Source organism: Phoenix dactylifera, chromosome 14 (assembly GCF_051530095.1).
Source record: "Phoenix dactylifera cultivar Ajwa chromosome 14, Ajwa_hap1_PhDact_Kaust_v1.1, whole genome shotgun sequence".
Classification (NCBI taxonomy): domain Eukaryota; kingdom Viridiplantae; phylum Streptophyta; class Magnoliopsida; order Arecales; family Arecaceae; genus Phoenix; species Phoenix dactylifera.
In genome coordinates this window covers 20,601,957-20,626,434 of record NC_143203.1, presented here as the reverse complement: position 1 = coordinate 20,626,434, position 24,478 = coordinate 20,601,957, and the positions used below count along the sequence as shown (strand labels likewise).

The window sequence follows — 24,478 nt, the reverse complement described above, 5'->3', positions numbered from 1 at the left end:
CAGTCCAATCCAATCAAAAGTAATCACAATACCATGATCGGCCTGCGATTACCTTAAAAGAGTTCGTGTTGTAATGTTAATTCTCTAGCCCACATAGTCTATAGGTCGTCAATTCAAATACCATTTATAACACCCCAAGATATTACCCCAAAAGACTAGCCATATAGTATTTTGTGGATTCTTTAGCCTTGTATAAATATCCAAGATCTCCTAATCGTACGACTGATATGGGACTAAACATGCATCCACACTAGTCCTCACATACCTCTCATATTAAGTCATAGCATTCTTGCTTGGTTAAGGGCCCAAATCCAACCATAGAACACTACTATGGTCAACTTCAAAATGGCTTGTGCTGCAATATCTCCTAGTCGACATGGGCTATAAGCTAGGTTCGCTCTAATACATAATAACTTAGAGCCTCGCTCAAATAAGTTAGCCAAGAAGTTACATTTTGGATTATTTTTGGCTCTGAATAAGTATTAAAAATCTTTCCAGTGCATAATCAATATAGAACTAAATACATGCTCACATGAGTTCTTACATGCTAATACTCAAAAGAATTTATGCTACAGTGTCACCTAGTTTACATAAACTATGGAATAGATCTGCTTTAATACTGTGTATAATGATCCAATACCTCTTCCAAAGTATAAACTTCTAGCTAGCCCTTTTTAGGTGAGGTTCTCAATTATTATAAATGGCATCAATGCAAATGGGTCCTAACTCATGTAAACTAAGGGACATTATAGCACATGCCCCATTTGGAACTGACCATGAGCTAATTATGATGTTTGTAGCTGGATTTGGACCTACACTTTTGAGCCTTGGCATCCTTACCAGGTCAATAATCCAAATCTAATCCAATCAATTCACAAACACCAAACCTTGATCTCACATACTCCTTCGTTTGAATTCTAGCATCCTCACCAGGCTAAAGTTCCAAATCCAATTCAATCCAAACACCATATTATGATTAGTTGACAACCTTAAAAAGACTTGTCCTGTAGTATCCCCTAATTCATGTAAGGCATAAGCCAAGTCTGCTCTGATACCATTATCAACAATCTAAGATCTCACTCAAAAAAACTAGCCAGAAAATATTATTTAGTTTTTGTGTCATGTTTAAGAATTCAAGATCCCCTCAACCTACAACCAATGTGAAAGAAAAGACATGCTTGTATGAGTCACTTTTATAATGATCTAGCTAGACCTCATCCAAAAAAGCTAACCACAAGGAATTATATATAGCTATCAAAATAATTGTCTCAAAAAAATATGTAGGCTTGTAGCAACAAAAAAAATATGGTTGCTTAAAAGCTTCTATTTTATAGAGGTACTTTTTTTTAGCCACAATATTTTTTTGCCATCAAAATATAAATGTTGCTGCAAAACTTTTAGCCACGGTATCTGTAGAAGCTATTATGTTTTTTTTTTCTTTTACCACTATAATTTTATGGCTTTTAGTGGTAATTCTTTTACCGCTAAAAGCCTATATCATTCTAATGACATGAATGATCTTATACATTTTCTATCTTAACATAAAATATCAGGATGCTTGCTGTTATTAGGATCTTTAAATAAATCATTATTACATGGTAACATCATGACATCACTCAGGCAGATTTTCATTTCTCTTAATTTTTAACATAATGAGGCAACTCCATCTGATAATCTTGAAGTATTAATAATTTTTTTGCAGAATACCAGTGCTCATTAGAGATACATCAGTCTGTTGCTTCCTCATGAAGAACTTTTGCACCCCTGCAAACATTTCCACCTTCTTCTACAAAAACCTAGTTTCCACCTTCTTCTCTTTTCCTAAAATAATGGAAGCAACACCAAACACATTAACAAGAATGTAAACCACTTATTTTGTTTTTTGTTTATTCAACCTAAACAGAACCGAGCAACTTATGCATTTGAGTTAAAATTTTAAACTTAAACAACTAGGTTGCTTTAGGTATCTCGCCAATTTATCCAACCTAATATGTTTCAATCACCTCCTAGTTTTGCATTCTCAAATATGCAATCTTTTTAATCAAACCCAGACTTGGCTTGCTTGTCATTGCCATCTTTTTCTGTTTTTAAGGACCGTCTACTTGGGGGTAATCTAGTATAGAAAAATAAATATCGTGTCGGATTACCATGATACAAAAAGTACATGAGAGAGATGGTAAAATAAATGATGGATCTCATACCTATTTTCTTAAGAGAGAAGCTAAAACATATACGACCAGGAGGGTGGTATTTATTTTCCCATGCTGGATTACCGAGTAGAGATAATTTGAAAATATTATTTTGTTGATTGAAATATCCTCACTTATATTATATTAATATTGTATTAATTAGAAAATCTTGATGGAGTTGGCAAAAATAAAGCCAAATTTACTGGGCATATTAGAAAATCTTCTGTGGTTTGGATTTTCTTTCTGATGCTTGTCCAATTTTATCCTTCACAGTCAGACTCTTGAAGCTAGTAGTAACATGTCTTGAATTAGTATAAATGAATACAGACATACTGATCTCAAGTCTGTTTGGCATTATCATTCATGTGTCAGCAAAGTTCTACTAAGTCTATGTCTAATTCTTCTTATCCTGTTTAATACTAACACAATGTGTGCAATCTCTAGTTCTAAAGTTTGGTAGATTCTCATGAAGTATCATTACTAGTATGTTCGCTAAATCCAACAACTTCGGACATTTCAACATTCCCAAATGATTGCAAACAGTTTCTTGTTTCTGCATAACGCAATCAAAGGATGATAGGAATACCACTTCTTTTTTTTTTTTTTTTTGTGTTGCAATGGGCAATTCACACTACTCTAATATGAATACATATAAGAAAGCTATAAAATAACAAATTTCGAAAGGCCCTCGACAACCATACCTTATCGGTCCAGAGAACCTCACTAGAGTGATTCGCCACAAAGGAAATCATCCAATCTACTGCACCGTTCATCTCTCTGTAGATGTGTCTCACCCCAAAAGAGATGCATCCTTTTGCCAAGCTCCAGATGTCTCGAAGCAAGAGATGGATTTGTACCCCCTTGCATGCCTTTAAATTCAACCAATCATTATAGCTAAGTCACCTTCCAACAAAAAGGCACCGGCTCTCAATACATGTGGGGCATAGTTGAGACTGGTCCAAGCAGCCCTCAACTCCGCTTTAGGGACCAATAGAAATACCACTTGAATGGAAGGAATATAGCTTTGCATACAAGTCAGCAGGTTTATTTTTTTGCATATTTCTAATGTATAGTTTTTTTCCTATAAATTCAGTTATGCAGATTTTTATAATTTTTTTGTAATATCAGAAACAGAAGCTAAAGGCTGATTGCATGGTTACTCATCCCTTAAAGTTTCAGGAGAGAAAAGAAGCTGAATACATTGTGTTCATCAAACGAATTTTCTGGTTGTAGTCTAAATTCTTTTTATCATGTTACAGCTTTAGTATTGTGATGACCATGAAAAAGACCGGTTTTTGCTTCATGGTTTCTAACATGCCTGGATTTTTGAACAACCGTCTTTTACCTTTCTATTTGTTCTATTGGTGAGAAAGAGGGCCAAAGCCCAGCAATAGGGATGGCAATTGGGTCTGGTTGGATAGGATATGGATCAGATCGGATACATGATAAATCAAAAATATGTTGATCCGAACTCGATATTTTTATTAAGCATGTCAAAAATCTAGACTTGAACATAATTAATTTATTAAATAGGTAACCTGCTCTGATCTACAATAGGTTGAATCATGTAAAACGGTTTAAACGGGTCAAGTATTGCCACCTCGGCCTGCAAAACATTATACTCGACCAATTTTATCACTGTTAGGTTTACAGCAAACTGGTAAGGAGTCCTACTGAAGCCATGTTTAGTCAGAACCAAATTGGTCAATTGCAAAGCATACTCCTTTTAAAGTGCTTTAAGATCCTCCATTAGAACATAGTGCTTTAACCACTGATTCAAAATTAGCCTCAATCTTCCTCCTTGCCTAACATGTCAAGCAAGCTATGGTGCAAACCGCAGTACACTGTACCCGCATTATATTGCTGCTATCTCTTAACCTTTCTGTTTCCTTCTATAATGCATAAGCTCATGACCGCATCATTTTACCTGAACAAGTAAATTCCTCTAATTAATGAAGTTTGAGAAAGGTTCGTCTTCGGAATTATAAACCCCAATCAATCATAGTGTAGCCTATTTTCAATAAGATCATATGTGGGCTATTCTTCATAGGCAGTTTCATAGTAGGGATGGTTTAAGATGACTGATGAAAAACAGTATACTTGGTAATGCCTTCTCAAGGGTTCTCAGCTGGTTCCAATCTTCGCTAAATATCAAGTTGATCCAACCTAGATCTAGACCCTATGGCAGCAAGATTGGCCAAATCTGAATTGGCAAAATGGTTAGATTGGCTCGGTGATGAACAAGCTGAGCTTGGACAGTCGTCGACTTGCGAAAGAAACCAGCTAAAGAGCCTACTCATCAACGAGCCTGAGCACACATAGTTGAGGTTGCCTCGAGCTTACAGTCGATCACGACTAGCCCAAAGCTTATCTTGACTTGGTTTGTTTGTAGCCCTAGCCTAGTATGCTATAATTCAACATTCGAGAGGAGACCCAATCTCGAACCTAATAATTTAATAGATCCATGGGCCAAATTGGACATGGCCAGATCCAATCCTGGACCAAGCAATCTAATGGTACCAAATCGTGGCCCCAAATTTAGTTTATATTTTTGTCTGGCTTCCCTAAAACCGAGATCCGGCCACAATAGATGGAAGAACTTCTTTATGCGAATTCTTTTAGAACTTAAGAGCACTTTTGGAAAATTCTCTTTGTATCCTCCCAAACCTATCTTAAGACATTTGGAGCATGGCAAGTAGAGATATTGCCTTCTAGACCAAGCAGCTCTACTGCCGTCGTTAATCAATTTAGGAAAATTCTCTGATTGGATGAGAGGGCTGACAAGAGGGTTACATTTTTGACTTTTTTTTTTATTTTTTTGTAGTATTTATACCGGAGTTGTACGAGGCATCCGCCATTGGGAAAAAATGTTGCAAGTCTCTGCCCATCTGCTGCGGCAAACGGAACCCTAGAATTCTCTCACACATGACGTGGGCGACAAGGTTCCTTACGGCGGTGGCGTTCCTGGCGGTTGGGGTGATCTTCGCGCCGGACCTCTTCGGGTCCGGGCCGGCCTCCCCAGCTGCGGCCGTCTCCGTCGCCAAGCTCGCGCACCTCCTCTGCTTCGCTACCTGCTGGGGCACCGCCCTCTGGGTCACCTTCATCGGCGGCATCATCATGTTCAAGTATGCCTCCCCAATCCTCAAACGGTCCAGTTTGTACAATTGCTACTAAGGAAATTTTGAGAAATTTTGGAAAAAATTGAGTGAAGTTTGTTTTTTTTTTTCTTCTGCATTTTAGTTGCATTTTCTGAAGTAAAATGACGGAATTTGGTGAAGCATTAGTAAAAGAAAGTCCTTTTTTATTGAAAATTCAGCTGTTGTTTTCTTCGGATTTTGATTAATTTTGGAAAAAAAAATTTGAAGGAATTTGCCAAGGCACCAGTTCGGGAATCTACAAAGCAAGATGTTCCCAGCATACTTCATGGCGGTATCGGTGTGTGCTGCGATCTCGGTGGCGGCGTTCGCCTACCTCCATCCATGGAAGTCAGCGTCGTCCCTTGAGAGATACCAGCTTGGGTTCCTTCTCTCTTCCCTCGGCTTCAATCTCTCCAACCTCTTTGTCTTCACGCCCATGACTATCGAGGTAATCCGCTATTTTGAACCCTACTCGTCTGTGTGTACATGATAGGTTTGTGTTAAACTTTCAATAGCTCATTTTTTTGGTGGATAGTGTTGGTATGATAAAAGAATCAATGCTTGCAGTAGGTTGAGAACTTGTTGGAATTTATGCCTTGCCTCTTTACGAGCAGTACTTTGGTTTTCTTATGAGTTGCACAAGTAAATTATATTCTCAAGGTGAATCAGCCTTTCTTGTTTCCCTGATAAATCTGAATAAAGTTAACTTCTTCAGCTTTTGCAACCAACAACCTTTTGGGCTCCCAAATGAAGCCTTAGTGATAAGGGATGCTTGTGGGATTTCAGAGAAACTGAAAAGCACATTCTTGGTACTTATTTAGCTTTAACCAGGTTAAAACTATTTGGTAGGGTACGTGTCTGTGGGCAGCATGGACTTGTGTGTGGTAAGGGTTTGCCTTGAATAGTTTTACCTGGCTAATGATGAACAAAGCTATTCATGCTTCCTCGTTAAAATTATTCAGAAACCAAACAAGTCGACTTCGTATAATATTTAGTTGCCACTTATCCAAGGAGATGGAGAAACATTATTTTCATATGGATATTCCTTTTCTATTTAGTTAGCTTTTTTTAAAAAAAAAAGCTAAACGATGGTTGATAATTTAAATGGGTTTTGACTTGCCAAAAGTGAGATTTATAACATATCTTACACGTCAGAAGAACATAATCAACACAAAGACACATCTTGTTTACTGAATTGAATAAAAAATACAACAAACTAGCAAAAGGAAGGATTTTATGACAAAATTTACTCCTCTGGCTGCTCAATGCTAAGATCTTGACATGTCCTATGTCTGATTCTATTAGTTTTCATGATTTTCAAAAATTATGATTCATTTCTAACGTATAGGCTACTTCTCTATCATATTTGATGGTATACTAGATCTTAAAAAGCACGAGTTAGGGCCTTTGGGTTTGTTAACTTTGCCCCTAGGTGGATCGTCAGTTAATTCATATATAATACTTTGTTCGGTGGTTATTATCTTCAAGAATAGTTGGGGAAGATGAAAGATAAAATATTGGAATTCCTTTTGAGAGTCCTTGAACAGGTGGTGTTTTGTTTACCAAGTCGTAGAAAACAAAAAGATAAGAAGCCCAAGAAGCCCAATTGAAGATCTCAAAAGACATGGTCTCCATTTGTTTAATCCAAATCTCAATTGAGATAGATATTTTCCTTTCCCTTTTTTATTTTTGTGAATGTGGATTGCACATGCCCGTAAACTAGGTTGCTGAAAAACATGAAGAGATGAGTAAGTTCACTCAAGCTTTTATTTGGGTGAACTTGATTAATGATATAATCTTATTGTGATTTCCTGCATATATTCTTACTAATCTTACATGGAAATTTTTATGAAAAGGTTTAAACATCATTCCACTTGTCTATTATAAGTTTAATGAGTTTAGCAAATGTTGTTACAGTGACTTTGCTAAAAAAGGATCAACAATTGTTTGGAATCTAATTAAAAGTTGCTGATTTTGTCAGCTGTTCTTATGATATGACAAGCATGACAAAGTTTCAGAAGAGTATTGCGGATCCGATTCTTTATCCCGTTATCTATTCCTTTTTGAGTATACATATTTCCACATTTATTTATTTAGTTAGTTATTTCCCCAAGCAGATGATGATGAGGAGGCACAAGGTTGAGAGAGAGTTAGGCATTGGCGAGGAAGTTGGATGGTCAAAGAACATGGAAGTAGCAAAGTCTAATCCAAAGCTTGCAGCCATGAACAAGAAATTTGGAATGATCCATGGCTTGTCTTCACTTGCCAACATCATGGCATTTGGCAGCCTCGCAATGCACTCATGGTATTTAGCCGGTAAAATTCAGCTGTAAACACCTTGGATATTTTCGAGTTCTCGAAAATTTCTCTTCTAGCTATTGGCTTCATCAGAGTTAGATGGCTATGCACCCATTCTGTGTTGAAGTGGTGCTCAACTAGGTTCAGAAATCATGCAGGCGTCTTCTCCATCATAACTGTTTGAAAACTTATCACGGTCAAATATGTTGTACTATCTTTTTTACTTAAATAGAAAAGGCACTCTTTTTATCACTTTCTTACTGCATTAGTGGGATACAGTTATTGAACTTAAATGAGGTTCTTGTTCCTTGAGTGTTAAAAATTTTGATCAGATTAGGGCCATAATCCAATATATTGTTTCAAATTTTGCACTGTGGGATCTTTTCCTTGTGAGATGGACTAAAAGATTAGTATTATTTGCTAGCTTAGGACAGTATGCGGAAGTGGCAGCACTCAGATGTTCACCTATGGTATATAACCAGAGAGCAAAGTGTTCGTCATGTCCCAGTAATACATACATTCCTGGCATCCCCATCTTTAGTAACTGGCAAGTCACTTTCATTTTCTTGGGATGATTTCTGATGAAAGCACATTGATGCTTGCTGTCCCATGCTCTTATTTTGGTAGGTTATTCATTCAATTCTTGCTAATTATTGATGCATTTTTACCTTCATGATGATTGTGTTCCCTGGACGTGTTTTTCCAAGCTTTTGGGTATTTGTGTTCGATATATTTCAATTTGTATTTAGCCACCCTAGGCTTACACATTTTCTTTGTTTCTTTCATTTGTTAAAGATGGGAAGACTTACGGAGTGGGGCATGTTAGGGTTTTATTATTGTCGTCTCTGGTATCTTGTAAAACAAACTCTAGAGTTGACCATGACCTGCCTTTTTCAGGGTGTTTTTGTTATACCAGCATTTGGACTCTGTGATGCAGGAATGTATATTATTGATGTTGGGACTTGGGATATGGAAAGTTCCCATTACATGAGATTAGTTTCATACAATGGTTGTGATAACATGATTTGTCATTATTTTAAACCTTCTGTGAACAACATGGTACATGATTTTATGAAAAGCTACCATATCAAAGTGTGAAATGCTTATGGTATTTTTATTTAGATGAACAATTAAAGATTGATATAGCAAATGGTGGGCTTGTTTTATAATTGCCCTCTTCTAAAACAATACCAACTGTAGCATATAGATAGATCGACAGGTTGGATGGATAGATGGATTTATAGATAAATAGATAGATAATAAAGGACTTAGTGTTTCTTCACATTTTGATATTAGTATGTTGCAGATGCCCCTCCCCCTCCTCAAGCTGCTTGTGTACTATTGATTCCTATTATAAAAACACATTGTTTGATAAATATTCTCTTTTTTTATGCTCGTTTTCGTAAGCAAAGCAAGGAACAGAAGACATGCATTGACGAAAATATGAGATGGATGTACATAAAATGCAAGTGAGAGGAAGCATACAATTAAAGATTTGTTATTTGTTTATTTAACTTGATAGATGCATTTACACTTTGGGTTGTTACATTGCCCTGCTTTCTCTTTGGAAGAAAAGAGAAGACACTTTAACAAAGGTGGTACAGTTAGCAAATAAGCATAGAAAGCTACAAAAGATTTGTCATGGTGCTTAGTTTTTTCCTTTTTTTCGTTTTTTAACAATTTGATTTTAGTATTTTGCAGATGCCCCCAAGATGCTTGTATATGATTGATTCCTATTTTGAGAATACTTTATTTAATAAATGCTCTTTTTTGTTATGCTCCTTTTTGTATACAAAGGAAGGAATTGGAGGACATGCATTGATCAAAATATGAGATGGATGTATGGGTTCTTACTGTCCATACCTGATGAATTAGTGATATGTGTTATGAATTGACCCAATTATCAATATAAAATTTTATGAGATGATATATTGAGGCCATGTTTGCTCATTGATGGTTGATCACAAACTAAGCCATGCTCTGGTTACCATTATTGTGGTGAAAAATTCTTATGGGTTCTATAGTTATATCAAAGCCCATGCTAACACATCTGTTTTAAATAATCTATGATGCAATTGATACTTTGGATTCCAGCCTTGCATTGCAGTAATAATGATTATTACAACTAATCTGGAATTAATTTCGTTTAAACGATACTTGGACTCCCATGATGAAGTTGGGAAAATAAAATCAAATTAAATAGGCAAAAGTACATGTTGGTTGGTGCATTTATCGATCCATGCTGCTGCTTTTTTTTCTTTTCTTTTCTGGAAGAAACCTCTCTTAATTTTTCTGATTTTATATCTAATGAAATTATTTTGAAATTAATAATTAGAAGAAGGAATTGTGAGAATCAAACTTCTCACCTCTTGCATGAGAATCATGCACCACTAGAATGGAGATGGTAGAAATGAACATGTAGTAGCGTATAGCATCTAACAAAATGTATATTTGAAATTTGTGAAAAATAAATATGACCATAGAAAGATCTCAATTTAGTAGCTTGTGCACATTCAAAATTTAATAAATGTTGACATAGGATAGAGGATTACAAGTTGTGGGCATGTGCCTGCCTAACTTCAAGAAAGTGCTATATACTGTCCAATTTAAGCCTATCTTTCTTGAGTGGGGATCCTTTGGTGAAATTTTTAGTTAAATTAGATCCACGGCTGAGCTAATGGACCAATCTAATTACAAACTAAGGTGTACAAATATGTCTATATTAATCACTTTTGCCTTTTTATTACTTTTTTTTTCGTCTTTGTGTGCTATCGCAACATTAGTGTGAGTATTTGTTTATATAGTTCCAAGCACTGATAATTATGTACAAGTTTTTTCCTTGAAATATAAAAAGTTCAGAAGAAACTATCATGTTTATCCAATATTAAATAATGTTGCTTTTCAGCTTACCTCCTCGCAGCCATCAACATTTTAATCTGCCTCCTCATGCAACCTCCCAGTTTGCCTCCTCACCGGAGTATTTTAAGTCATGATGTTCTCCATTGATTTTTAGTATAATTTTGTTATGTTTATGTATTGGCATACGTTGAAATATTTTTGGCTTAGCACATTTTTTGTGTGGTACTTTTGACGTCCAGCCCTTTATTTTATATATATATATATATATATATATACTGATGAGGCACTACTATTCTTTTCAAATAACTCCCCGTAAGGTATAAATATGAAACATTATGCTGCCCGGGCCAGCATGATTTCGAAATCCCTGGGATAGAAGACCAAGATGGGAAGGACCAATATACTTGGATAACTAATTCCGTGGAACGGGGATTGTAAATCGTCAGAATAAGCTATCCGTCCAGAAAGGATTTTTTTTTAATTCTTTTCAAAACACTCCCCATAAAGTATAAATATGAAGCATTATCCGGCCCAGACCAGCATGATTTCGAAATCCCTGGGATAGAAGATCAGGATAAAACAATATACTTGGATAACTAATTCCGTGGAACGGGGATTATTAAATCGTCAGAATAAGCTATCCGTCGAGAAAGGATATTTTTTTTTTGTTCGTTTCAAAACACCCCCCACAAAATATAAATATGAAATATCATCTGGCCAGACCAGCGTGATTTCGAAATCCCTGGGATAGAAGATCAGGATGGGAAAAACAATATACTTGAATAACTAATTCCGTGGAACGGGGATTATTAAATCATCAGAATAAGCTATCCGTCCAGAAAGGATATTTTTTTTATGTTATCATCGTCAGAATAACCTCTCCGTCTCTCTCGGTCCCCTTCTCTTCCGCATCTGGGGCACGCCGCGGCCCACTGTCACGCCGACAACCTACCGCCGCCTCCGACCTCCGATCGCCGTCTCCTCTCGCCGCTTCCGACCTCCATCAAAGCCTCCGGCCGCCGTCTCCACCCAAGGAAAGCCCCTTCTCCCCCCCTCTCTCTCTCTCTCTTTCTCATCTCTCTCTCTCTCTATCTATCTGTCCTCAGCCACCGGCCAAGGCCCATCACCACCACTTGCCCCTTCGCCTCCTCCACCTCCCTCAATCCCTCTCCCACCTCTACCAGTGGCCCCTTTTCCACCTCTCCCTTTCCTTCTCGTACCTTGCCACCGCCCCTCCACCACCAACGCCACCAACTGGCCATCCTTCAACACTAACACCACCACCACCACCTCCTTCACCACCATGACCGTAACCACCTGCAGCCTTTGTCGAACTTTTTGGGAAAAATTTGAAGTATTATCGGTAGGACATAAAATTATGTTTGCCATATGATTGACGTAATGCTTACTATATGTTCTCTATGGGTTCAAAAGGATTCTCAATGTTTACGTTGTAGTTCCTGATTTTCTGACAGTGATCTTCGTTTTTTCAAAATCTTACACACTAATCTGTTGATAAAGAATTTTAAGGATCACATAGATGGCTCGAGGTATGGAGATAGCCACACTGAGTATCTTGTTCGTAGATGACAATATAATTTTAGAAGGTAGAGGATAGACATCATATGCATTTGAAGGTTTTGGAGAACAAGCGGGTATCTAGAAAACAAGCTTGAATTGTATTTTGAAGGATTGGTTCTAATAGGCACTTGCAATATATTTTCATGTCATTACATCAGAAATGATGAGAGCTAAACTATATACAGAAATACTTATTTGATAAGCTTAAACTATACAGAAATACTTATATGTGGGACAAGTTTAACGTCTTCAGTGTTGGATGATGTAGCTGGTTTTTATCTCTTGTTGGTTCAAGAGATCTATTAGGTGTGCTCAAATTCAAAGATAAGCGTAAAATATCACTTATGTGAATATACAGAATACGGCTATCTATTTAAACAAGAGCTTTATGGAAAACACCTTGGTGGCATCTTTCTCATCCCCTTTGAAACCATAACAGTTCAATCTGGTTCTCTTTGAAAGTTTGAGGAAAATATGCTCATTTCTGAAATTAGGATTTGGATTCTCTAATCTCTGGTCATGGTAGCGATACTTTTTGATTTCCCTTGTTTTTTCCACCTCAGACTTTCTTTTTGTCTTTCCTCCCTTCATCCTCTCAATTAGCATGTGATTCTTGATAATGGTCTCTGAACCCTGTTGGACTTTTATGAGAGCCATCAAGGCTTTGTTGATCTGGAACTTTTGTGGGGTTTTCTCTCGCTGTCAGTGGAGAGGATCAGGGGACTCATTGACAATCAGCTGCTTTTTATTATAGTTAGGTTAATTCTTAACGTTGCTATTATACTTTGATCTGTTGTTACTTGTTAGAGAATATTGATTAAAGCCAGAAGAAAACCCACATTTGCAGGTGATCAGTTATTTGCCTTGTGGAGCTTTATTTTGAATTCAAAGAATTCTGTGGATTTAGATTGTATCATCTAAATTTACCTGCAGAGGCCTACCGAATTTCTACAAAAGAGGCTATAGATTTGTAAACTATTGAGTGGATTATTAACAAAAAAGGAACTTTTTGTTTGAAATTTTTGGATTCATATGGTTTAGTTTATATGACATTTTAGCATTCTCCTTGCTGAATTATTTTTAATATCTTTTCTAGTTTAAGAGTTAAGTTTTTACATGTTATTTGGTGCCCCAAAGTGCCAGAAATGATTATTTTGCACCCTATTCAGAGTTCTGATGCCCAAGGTTTTCCTCAAATGCATTTCAATTTTATTGATATGTTCTCAATTAAGATGTTTTGCAGTTATCGTTGACATCAAGATTAAATCAATAACAAACTTTTTGACTTATTGAACACAGAGAGTAGCTGGCCTGATAAAATACAGTAATGGCTCAATCTGGCAATAATGTGAGTATAGACGTTTTTGGTCTTTTAATAAGAAAGAAAATCATTAGTCATCATAGGTAAGCGACGATGAAAGTTATCTCTCATGCTGCTTTTTTTCATATGTATAGTCTGTTGGAGTTGATAACACCTTTAGAAGGAAATGGAACCGAGAAGAATATTTGGAGAGAGCTCGAGAACGTGAAAGGGAAGAGAAGGTGCATAAATATTGCTAAAAATTTCATCTTGAATTATTTTGCTTGTTTGTTTACTTATTCATTTTTGTATTATGACTAGGAGGAGGGCGGCCGGTCTAGATCCAAAGGTAAATCAATGAATATTATAATTTCTGGTCTGAACAAAAGCTGAATGCTAGTGTTGTACAAACATACTCAAATATTCAAAAAATATATGAGCTGAGAGCTTTCTCCTTCTTCTCCCTTCTCCTTCTTCTTCTCCTCCTCCTCCTCCTCCTTCTTCTTCTTCACCTCCTTCTGCTTCTGCTCCTTCTGCTTCTGCTCCTTTCGCTTTTCCTTCTCCTTTTTCTCCTTCTCCTCCTCCTATATCTTTTCCTGCTTCTGCTCTGTTGCTCCTCTTCCTCCTCCTCCTCCTTCTTCTCCTTCTTGTTTTTCTTCTTCTTCCCCTTCTTTATTCTTTGTCGTATTGTCTGATCATGCTTCCTTTTTCTTTTATTGTTATAACTGTGCAGCTAAAGCTCCTCCAATTCAGCGGAATCCCTTGAAGCACAGGGATTTTGAAGTTGACCTTGAATCTCGTCTGGGAAAAACTCAGGTCAGGCACAACAGTTTTATATAATGTCATGAGTTTTGAGACATCTATCCAACTTGATGCATTTTATTTTTGTTAAAGTAGTGCTTGTCAAGTGAACAACGCCGACTATTGTTTTTCCCCTCTTACATTGTAGTAGAGGATGCTCATACTTCTCATTTGTTGTATGGGTTATTGGAGCCATTGTTATAAATTGTTTGACTTGTGTTCATATGCTTGCTTATTCATTTACACCACTTAATTGTTTTTTAGTATCTGTGAGAACCCGTGCGGGCGTGTATTTAGTCCCACATCGGTTATTCGCTGGGTAGATCTTGGGTACTTATACATGATCAAAGAACCCAAATAATACCTTCCGGCTAGCCATTTTGGGTGAGATCCTGGGTTGTTACAAATGGTATCAGAGCGGACCCGGCCCATAACCTATGTGAATAAGAGAACACTGCAGCACAGATCCATTGGGGCTGACCACGGGCCAATCATGGTGTTTGTGATTAGATTTGAATAGATATGAACCCTTAGCCTGACGAGGACGTCAGGGCTTGAACGGAGGGAGTATGTGAGAACCCGTGCGGGCGTGTATTTAGTCCCACATCGGTTATTCGCTGGGTAGATCTTGGGTACTTATACAGGATCAAGGAATCCAAATAATATCTTCCGGCTAGCCATTTTGGGTGAGATCCTGGGTTGTTACAGTATCATTGGCGCTTACTATAGATATAGTTGTGACCATCAACCATTATTCCAAAAAAAATGGTTGGACTTAAAAATCTGTGGGCAATTATTTTCAGTAAGGGCTACATCCATATTAAGCTTTCTTAGGTGCTTTCTCATGATTATCATCCATTGTGCCATTGTCATAGGTCTTCCTCTCATTTTTCCGAATTAATGAGAGTCTAGAGATAAATCCAAGACCCTCTTCTTATACAGCCTTAGATTTTCATTGCGTGTGCTTACTAGCAGCGTATTTGGTTCTCCACGACTTTACCTTGAAGGAATGTAGTGGTTCACTTCATTTATTATACTTATTTTTCATAATGAGCTAGCCTTTGGTTTGGTTCTACATGTTCCAGATTCCTGTTCAATTTGTATATAGGGATCTATGTTTAAATCAAACTTCATACTAGTTGCATCTATTTTATGTTTGAATCACTAATAGTTAGTCCATTAGGATTTACACCTATCCTGCTTCTCTTTCTATCATCCTTGTTGCCTAGACCTAGTCCTAATTTTGGGCTATCATGGAAGAGGGAAGGAAATGGTTGGTAGCCCATGGTGATCGATGTGCATTAACCATTACTTTTGTGAGTGAGGTATGTAATGACCCAGGACCTCACCTAGAAGTGGTTAGCTAGATGTTATCATTTGGATTTCTTGGCTCTGTTTAAGTACTCAAGATCCCCAATGCACAATTAATGCGAGACTAAACACGTGCTCACACATCACATACTCCTTGTTTAAACCCTCGCATCTTTGCCGGAAGAGGGTCCAATCACAATCACAAATACCACGATTGGCTTGTGGTTAGCTCCAAAGGAGCCAGTGTTATAGTCTCTTAGCCACACTTAGGTCATAGGCTGGGTTCGCGTTGATATCATTTATAATAATCCAATATCTTATCCAAAAATGCTAGCAAGAACTTATTATTTGAGTTCCTTGGCTCTGTTTAAGGATCGAAGTTCTTCCCAGTGCACAACCGCTGTGGGGCTAAATAGACACCTGCATGGGTCAAAACAAAGTGGGACTTCGAGTCATAATACATAATACATATGTACACATTCCAAAATATTAGTTCAAAATCTTATATATATTCAAAGTTTCCATATTAAAATTATGTAGCTTCAAATTGATATGGTACCAAATTTCCAAGAAGAATAAGTCCAAAATCTTGTGCAACAAATCGTAGGTCTCGAATCATGAAACTATTTTAAATATGGAGCTGATTTAGAGAGTCTAATGGTTTAAAGAAATTCTAGTTTGAAATCCTCTCGTGGTTTAAAACATTTGAAGCAAAATATGAACTCCAAACCAAATCAAAATTCGAAAGACAAAGAAATCTTAAGCTTTGAAAACTGATTAGGATTTTATAGTTTTAAAACAACTGTTAAGTTTAAGAAGTGATTATTCAAAAATAAAACCTAACGCATAATTCAGGACATGGAAAGATTTCTTAGTAGGGAAATCCTTGCTTTTGGAAAAGATGGTTTAGTTTAGGAAAATCTAAAACAGCGTATAAACTCATATGAAGCAGAAACACTAACCAAATCTTAAATTCAAACTCATGGAAAGTTTTGCTTACCTAAAGAAGAAAATGAAACACATAAATCCTATCCAAGCTTCCCTTCACTATCATCATCGAGATCTTCTTGTTCTTCATAAACTTCTTCTGACTTGAACATCCCCAGCACCCTTTCTAACTCCTCCTGAACCAGCTGCATTGGCCTCTATATGTTAAGGGCAGTTTAGGAGGTGAGGCCTGTGTCACTAAATTGGTTCCTAGTTAGCTCAGTTGTACTTAGGTAGGTTAGTTTGCTAGCTGAGGTGCTATGTTAGGTTAGTCAGGAGAATTCATGGTTTGATAAACAAACAGGCAGAGAAGGACAGGATAAAAACATGCTTATTTATATATGATATCATTTGAGTTTACTTAAGACATTATATATAAATAAGGAAGCATTACGTATTTGAATTCAATAAAAATACTTAAAAAATCATTTTCTTCAAGAACAAAAAGTTGATTTCCCAACTTTTAGTTCAAAACACCAAATTCTGGCATTGGGTCAAATTTTCAACTTTCAAATGTTGCGGTATTTCTAAAATTTTAAAGTTTCATAGATCTTATTGTACCTAAATATCACTAAACCTAAAAAAATGGTTAGAAAAGTCTTATAAATTACTAAAACCCTAAAATCTGGTTACAAAAGTCTTGCATATCGCCCAAAATGATGCTTGACAGACCTTGGCATTTCCACAAACTAGTTAATTTTCATATCTTCTCATGTGTTCCCATATATGTGTTTTTTCAAAATTTAAGTTGGGTCATTACAAGATGCTCTTGAAGGGAAGCCTTGAACAACCCTAGAAACTCAGACTTTTCACTCGTGAACCTAGGAGTTTCTGCTGTTAAATCTGGAGATTTGGTGACGGATAAAAGATCATATTATGAAAAAAAAGAAAAAATGTATAATAATGCGTCATAAATTCCACATTGTGTTGGTTTGAATTCTATTATAAAAGCTAGCAAAATATCTTGCCAAGTATATATCATCTGATGCATATGAACTGCCTTTTTGTTGGGGTTTGGTGTTGTGGGTGTGGGTTGGTGGGTTAACTGTTCTGTAGTATGTAGTATTAATAAGCTTATAAGGGTAAGGATATACATGCCTAAATACTCCTGTACATATACATCTGCATCTTGTTTGCATGTATTCATTCACGCATACTCACATATGGGTCCATGACCAACCTTATATTTTGCATTGGCAAAGGGTTTCACAGTGGAGAAAACAGAAGGTTTTGGTTATTAGAACAGTGAGAGAACCATGCATATTATATTGGCAACATTTGTTACTATTAGCACGATATCTAATTTTAGAGTATATATAATTGTATAATGTTTTAAGTGATGATAACATGTTTTGCTAATATAAATATACTCTTCATGTGTATCAGATTCACTTTTAATTGAATCTTGTTTGCTTTATAAATTATGAAACCATTTTTTGCGGCATGGTAGATCTTTGATGATTTAGATATTTTAAATAACAGTAGTCAACTCAAAATATGATTATTTATTGCTTATTAGAAGCATTCTAAATGTTTTTTATTTCCTGTTACAGGTTGTTACCCCAATTGCACCGTTGAGCCAGCAGGTATGTTTGATTGACATACTAGTTGACAAACTGTTTTCAATTTTGATTATTATTGTCTGTACATCATGAGATAGGGGGTATGATTGTCTTTTTGATTTTGTTCCTCAAGAAGCTGACACAATTTTCCCCCTTTGTCTACTTATGCTTGTATAACTAAAGACTATATCCTTGAATGTAGCAAACCTGCATATCTTTTTCAAATATTATGTTACAGCTTTACTTATTGCAGAAATTCCATTACCTTCCTGACTTCAAAAATTTCTTACAATCTTTATCTTGGAAGAATGAACTATAATGAATAATGACACTTCTCACTGTGAATTGGAGCTGATGACATGGAGCAGCAACATTGGAGTTGATGTAGGCTTGACAGGATATAGGGTAGTCTCATCTTTTGACCAACCTCAGTCTTGTCTTTTTTGTATGAATTTCAATCATGTCCATTTATAATGAAGTTTTAGCTGATAATATAGTATAAAAATTTGTACGGACACAATCTGATTTAGCATGCTTAAAGTTTTGACCAGCCTGTAGAACTTGCTCTTTGTTTTATATATTGCATTAGAAAGGGATAGGCCTGGAGCCTTATCTTTGTCTCAAAAAGGAGATATATGTTTTGTTGACATTGACATCAATATTGAGTATATTTACTTTATACTCTAATTGTTTGGATCACATCTTAATATCTTTTGGCTTCTCTACACCATAGAATTTTGAATTATGTAATCAACAGCTGATAAACTGGCACATAGCAAAAAGAAAGTTCATCATACTTATTATAAAAGTTCAGGGTATTGGTAGGCATTATCGAGTATGGGGTTTAAGTGGTATAGTTGCAATAATAGAGTGCTAATGTATTTGTTAGGTTCAAAAGTTGCAACTCCGGAGGATGCAACGGAAACCTCTTTTGAAGTCTGATTTGTGTTTAGAAGAAAACCTTTACTGCCTATTTCTGAAGCATATCCAGAAAGTATGCAGAGATGGATATCTTAAGAGGAGATGAATCCCCTCCTTCTAACTTTTAGATTAAATCCATAGAAAAAAACAATGTAGATCCACTGGATTTAAATTCCAATAATACCCTGCAACCTTGCTATTCCACTAACCTTTATAATTTAATTGGAATCAGCACAAAGCAAGAACTCTAAGCTAAACTTTGTTTCTTCAGTTTTCTCCAACTTTCTGTAATTTTTAAATCAGATACATAGTATGTACGTGTTGTACGCTTCCCACAAGATTGATTCCATGACTGATAATTTGTTGACTTCATTCAGAAACTGATGCTATACTTTGAGTGCATTTGGCAGATCTGATACTATAGTTACATGCCTTGGATCCTAGGCTTCCTCCTCTGATCATTGGCTCCCTCCAGTTCATCTAAGGGAGGTAATCAGTACACGTTACAACGCACGCCGTGTCCTATTATATGGACCAAGGGAGTGGCCAAGAGGAAAATTGTGGAGGTTGTGAAGTGCTGAAGTTTGACATCATGTGCTTGAAATAAAATAAAGTTGAGAGGTTCTATGACATGGAAGATGGTTTGCTGTCTTGTGTACAAGGAATCAAATGGTATGCATTGGTGCTCAAGGCTTCTCTTGGGTGATTAGGATGATATGTGGTGCAAGTTAGCGGACAAAGTTACTAAAGGGGCTATCAAAATGACCTTGATGTTTAAATGCCGAAATGTGGACGGTATTTGTTTATTTGTTGATCAAAGTAGTTTATGGCATTATTAATCATGTGAAGAGAGGGGTTTAATGATGATTCAAAAGTCCTAGTTATTATGTTGCATATTTTATTTATATTTTGGTCAAACAATGGATAAATATATCTAAACTGGAAAAAGATAGAGACACATATGCATTGGGAGTCTGTCATCTATTAGTGTATCAAGAGGATCTTTTGAGGCTAAAAATATCAGAATAGCACCCATATTACATGAAACTAGGGATGATAGTGGATCAGGCCAGGTAAGTTCAGGTCTGACCAACTGTTTATACTGATAACTATAATGTTCATGCTGAACCTAGCTCTCCCTACCTTGCGCTTGGTACTTATTGGATGGCTAGTCAAACGGATGACTGCTTCTATGCCTTCTAAGAGAGTGCTAACCCCTCTACTTGAGTTGTGGACTGATTTAAGTCAAATTCTTTTGCAGTTGATATAATATCATGTGTCCCATCAGTCATTTTATCTGAAAATCAGTGATTGTCTTTGAGGATGAATGAATAATGACTCGAATGACCTTTTCTTTTCTTTTGGGGGGCACTCTGCTGAATCAAACCCTTGCCCTATGCTTGACGCGGCAAGAGGTTGTACCATCCAAACGAAAGTTCGGTGATATGATTGGATGGCATTTAATGTGCAATAATTTACTTATCCTTCTCATGAGAAAAAGGTGAGAAGAAAAGAGCCGCATAATATTGAAATAGACATTTATGTATGTCAAAGCCATGCACTGAAAATTTTAAGGTAATTCTTGCAATGTGTTTGGTTCTGGAAATTGTTCAGTCTACTTACCAGGAGATATTTTCAGGCGATCTGGATATTGTTTATAAATTTCTTATTTTGCAGGCTGGATACTACTGTGCGGTTTGTGAGTGTGTAGTAAAAGATTCAGCAAACTACCTGGACCATATTAATGGAAAAAAGCGTATGTGTTCCTGAAAATTGCTGTTTTGTGCTGTTGTTAACTATAACCCTACTTTTATAAGTTGATCTGATGCTTGGTGATCATATTCTGCACAGATCAGAGAGCTTTGGGTATGTCTATGCGGGTGGAGAGGGCATCTCTCCAGCAGGTATGTCTTACTTGTTTATAAACAAACTATTAGAAGTTCTACATACTTCCACAGATTCTACAGATTCCATCATCATTACTGTTAAATATTTAAGCTATGTATGTTTGATGTTAATTTATTTAATAATTAGATGCACATTTAGAATTTCTTACCCTAACAAGATAATGATGAATTCTGAGCCAGCAAGAGTCATTCTTATACTTTGATAGGGTCAACCATGTAATTTAACTGCTTGACAATGTCATGAGCAGCTTTGAGGTGCTCGGATCAATCTCTTTGCATCTTTAAAAACCTCAAGTGGCACCTTATAGGGGGAAAAGCAACTTTGCCAAGTCTTTGAAAAAGCAACTTTGCCAAGTCTTTGAAAAAGCAACTTTGCCAAGTCTTTGAAAAAGCAACTTCTGATAGCTTTACCTTCATATGATCCCATTTTTATTGGCACATATTGCTTTCTATAAGAGCACTTTTATACCAAAGTAACAAGCTACTTACAGGTCCAACAACGATTTGACATGCTTAAGAAGCGGAAAGGCCCAGGTGGCTTTACTGAGCAAGGTACGTAATTAATGAGAGGTCTCTTGGTTTTGTGACCTTGATGTAATTCAGTGGTATTGGTGGCTGGTCCATCATTTGTTTGCTATGCAGTAGAAAAAGTAATTCTACCGGTCATAAAGTAAAATTTTATCCTGATATCCTATGCCACAATGGGCTAGTTTATTGAAATGGATCAGAAAATGAATGGGATTTGAATAATATTAACATATCCACATGGTCATTCTGTTGAATTTTTATGTCATTGCTTCAGATTTAGATGAGAGGATACTAAAACAGCAGCAAGAGGAGGAGGAACGCAAGCGTCAACGCCGAGAAAGGAAGAAGGAGAAGGTGAGTACATTTTCTATGTTGCATCAGACTGCTTTACTGTTGTCAAAAGTCAGTTTTGTCATTCTTTCTGCTTGAAACAATATCTGGATCAATCCTTTGAGCTTGTTAAAAATTAAAATTGGTCATAATTTGTGCTTGAAGTGGTGAACAACTGAGTGTGGGGCATGCTCATCTGTTGACTTTTGAGCATGCCGGCATCCAGCATGTGCAATGCACATGCATTACTTGAGGGGGGCCACATAATAGTAAGGAATGCGCACCATTTGGTTTCCATGAAGTTCCTGAAAAATCATGCAGTGGCTTCAGGGGTCGGGCCCTCCCATTATGTTAGGATTCTATAGCGCATTTGGAATTAAGACTCTAGAGAAAAGAAGAAGAGAATTCCCAAGTGGAGACAGTTGCCCAGGTAAAGAAATACGGGGAAGGGAGAGAAAGGGGAGCTTTGCGGGCATCACAATCGAATTCTTTCACTTTTTCCCTGCAAGCAAAGGGGGCCTGCTGCTTTCGAGTTTGAAGAAGGGTGGATGGAATCCTAATCTGCTATACTGGCAAGTCGAGATACAGAGATTTTCATAAATTCATCAGGACTCCGAGGCCCCCACCCCCCCCCCCCCCCCCCCCCCCCCAAACACACCCACCCACCCACCCACCCACCCACCCACCACCACCACCACCACCACCACCACCACCACCAAAGACCCTCTTAACTAGGTTGTTTTTATTTCCTTTTCTCTTTTGGTCGTGCTGGAACTCTGCAAAGAGTCATCCAACCATAAAAATGTCCCGATATAAAACACAGGTTACAGAGAGTCCAGTCACAGAGACTATCCTATTAAAATGGTAAAGATATAGCATTCTCTTGATACTACAATATCTAGTTGCATTTATGGGATCATTCTAATTTCTCACGGTTTTGTTTTGACAAGTTGATCCCTTTGATGATCAAATTACAAGTTGGTGTTCTGCATCCTTGGTGTACGCTTAGGCTCTTCCTTTCAGAGAAAAATGTGCGCACATAAGTTATTTGGACCTGGAAGAACGGTAAACCAGGATGAATAGAATTAATTCTGTTATATTTATTGGGCCATCCCTTTTCCTGGTGCGGAGGAAGCACATCTCTTGGAACCGGAAGAACATACAACAGGGAAATGCATTTCTACCAGCTTCCTGCATATATAGAAATATTGTTCTTAAACTAATATCTGCATCATGCACTATGAAATTAGGTTTGCATAATGTTAAAGAAACGGGCAAAGTGAAATGAAACATCTAAATGCAGATGGAAAAGTTAAAAGTTCCTTGCTTGATTATAAAAAATTGAGAACCTTGCTACAAATTAAAAGTTGAATATTCTCTTCATCGCAGTGACCACATAGTTGCTAACAAGAAAATATAACTGGAAACTGTGATATTAGCATTTTACTTCATCCTAGCATCACAGTTTGCTAAGAATCAACTTCTTTTGGAAGCTCTTTTTCCACCTTCTAGTTTGGGTACCTCCATACTTTCTAAATAGTGTTAGATTATGTTTCTGGACTATGTTTTCATTACATGAAATTGACCGAAACTCTAGCATGCAGAGAATGAACCCATGTCCAGGGAAATGAACTTACCGATTTCTTTTTGAATAAATCTTCACATAATTGTTGTTTTGGTTACTGACAAGTTGAACTTTGGAACCCAGAAGGAGAAGGCTGTGCAGGATGAACCAGAGGATATCGATCCTGATGTGGCTGCCATGATGGGTTTTGGAGGTTTCCGGTCATCAAAGAAGTGAGAAGTGCTTCATCAAAGTCTTACAACACAAGACATGCTACATTTACTGGCCAGTGAGAAATTTGGCAGAGCACACTACAAGATGACCAAGCAGTGCATCGTTTTGCTTCACGGATTGTTTAGTGATGATCATAGAAGGCTCTCACAGAATCGAAGATTTACTATGTTAATGTTCCTACTGTCAAAGTTAAAATGATTTATATTCTCAGAAATTTGTCACTTTTAATGAATCTGCTGTCTTCAATAGATCATGTACAGTATCCCTGCAATTTTATGAATGGCCATGCACTTGCTAATCTTGAGAAAAAGAATCAAAGTTGTTCCGTTTGATATGAGTGCTATTTTCTCGTATAACTTCAGCAAGCAATCAGAACTAAAGTCTAGCAAAATTGGAACATCAAAATTCTTCAGTGTTTTTATTTTGTTCAACTCCTGGGCTGAAAATTAATCCCCCCAGTCCCCAAAGCAGCACCTACCTTGTGTAGGCAGTAACTATGACATGCTATGATCACCTTGATATGTGGGTTTACCCTGTTATTTGATGAGGTCCATGTCAAGCTGTGTGTGTTTTGTTGGGGAAAGCCATTTTTCGCTTATATTTACATGTAAATCTGGGAAAATTGATGTCTGGATACACATATACTCCTTTCAGTTAAAATGTATCACATATGATCAAAACAGTCATCCACAAAATTAGTCATGCACATTGCATATGTAAGATGCTAGCTGTGCATTAATCAAATCCTGGGACCAACTACACTAGTCTTTATCATTTTCTGGTAATCAAATGATTTAATTTTCTTCAGAAAGAAAAGGTGATAAATCAAGTTTAATATTTCTTTTTGAATTTTGACAAATAATGTACTCATGATAAGTTGGGGCTTATCCTCATAATCTCAGCTCTCTCTCTCTCTCTCTCTCTTTCTTCTCTCTGTGAGTTTAGTCTTAAGTAAATTCATCCTTAAGT

The 24,478-nt window shown here is 36.8% G+C and overlaps 2 protein-coding genes across 3 annotated transcripts; both read left to right on the top strand.

Moving 5' to 3' along the window:
- Positions 1-4,783: 4,783 nt before the first annotated feature.
- On the top strand, positions 4,784-7,876 carry LOC103712644 (uncharacterized). Its single transcript, XM_039132524.3, has 4 exons — positions 4,784-4,880; positions 5,014-5,314; positions 5,555-5,774; positions 7,444-7,876. Exons 1-4 carry the CDS (start codon positions 4,796-4,798, stop codon positions 7,657-7,659), a joined length of 822 nt encoding a protein of 273 aa, XP_038988452.3. The 5' UTR covers positions 4,784-4,795; the 3' UTR covers positions 7,660-7,876.
- A 3,499-nt stretch (positions 7,877-11,375) lies between these two features.
- Positions 11,376-23,780, top strand: LOC103712642 (uncharacterized). 2 transcript variants are annotated; one of them, XM_039132522.2, is made up of 11 exons: positions 11,376-11,517; positions 13,364-13,412; positions 13,520-13,606; positions 13,686-13,713; positions 14,098-14,180; positions 18,017-18,049; positions 20,624-20,702; positions 20,798-20,850; positions 21,345-21,405; positions 21,656-21,735; positions 23,420-23,780. In XM_039132522.2, exons 2-11 carry the CDS (start codon positions 13,392-13,394, stop codon positions 23,510-23,512), a joined length of 618 nt encoding a protein of 205 aa, XP_038988450.1. In that variant the 5' UTR covers positions 11,376-11,517; positions 13,364-13,391; the 3' UTR covers positions 23,513-23,780. The 2 variants fall into 2 exon arrangements, with proteins under 2 accessions (XP_038988450.1, XP_038988451.1); XM_039132523.3 differs by lacking the exon at positions 11,376-11,517 and adding an exon at positions 11,694-11,792.
- The last annotated feature ends 698 nt before the right edge of the window (positions 23,781-24,478 follow it).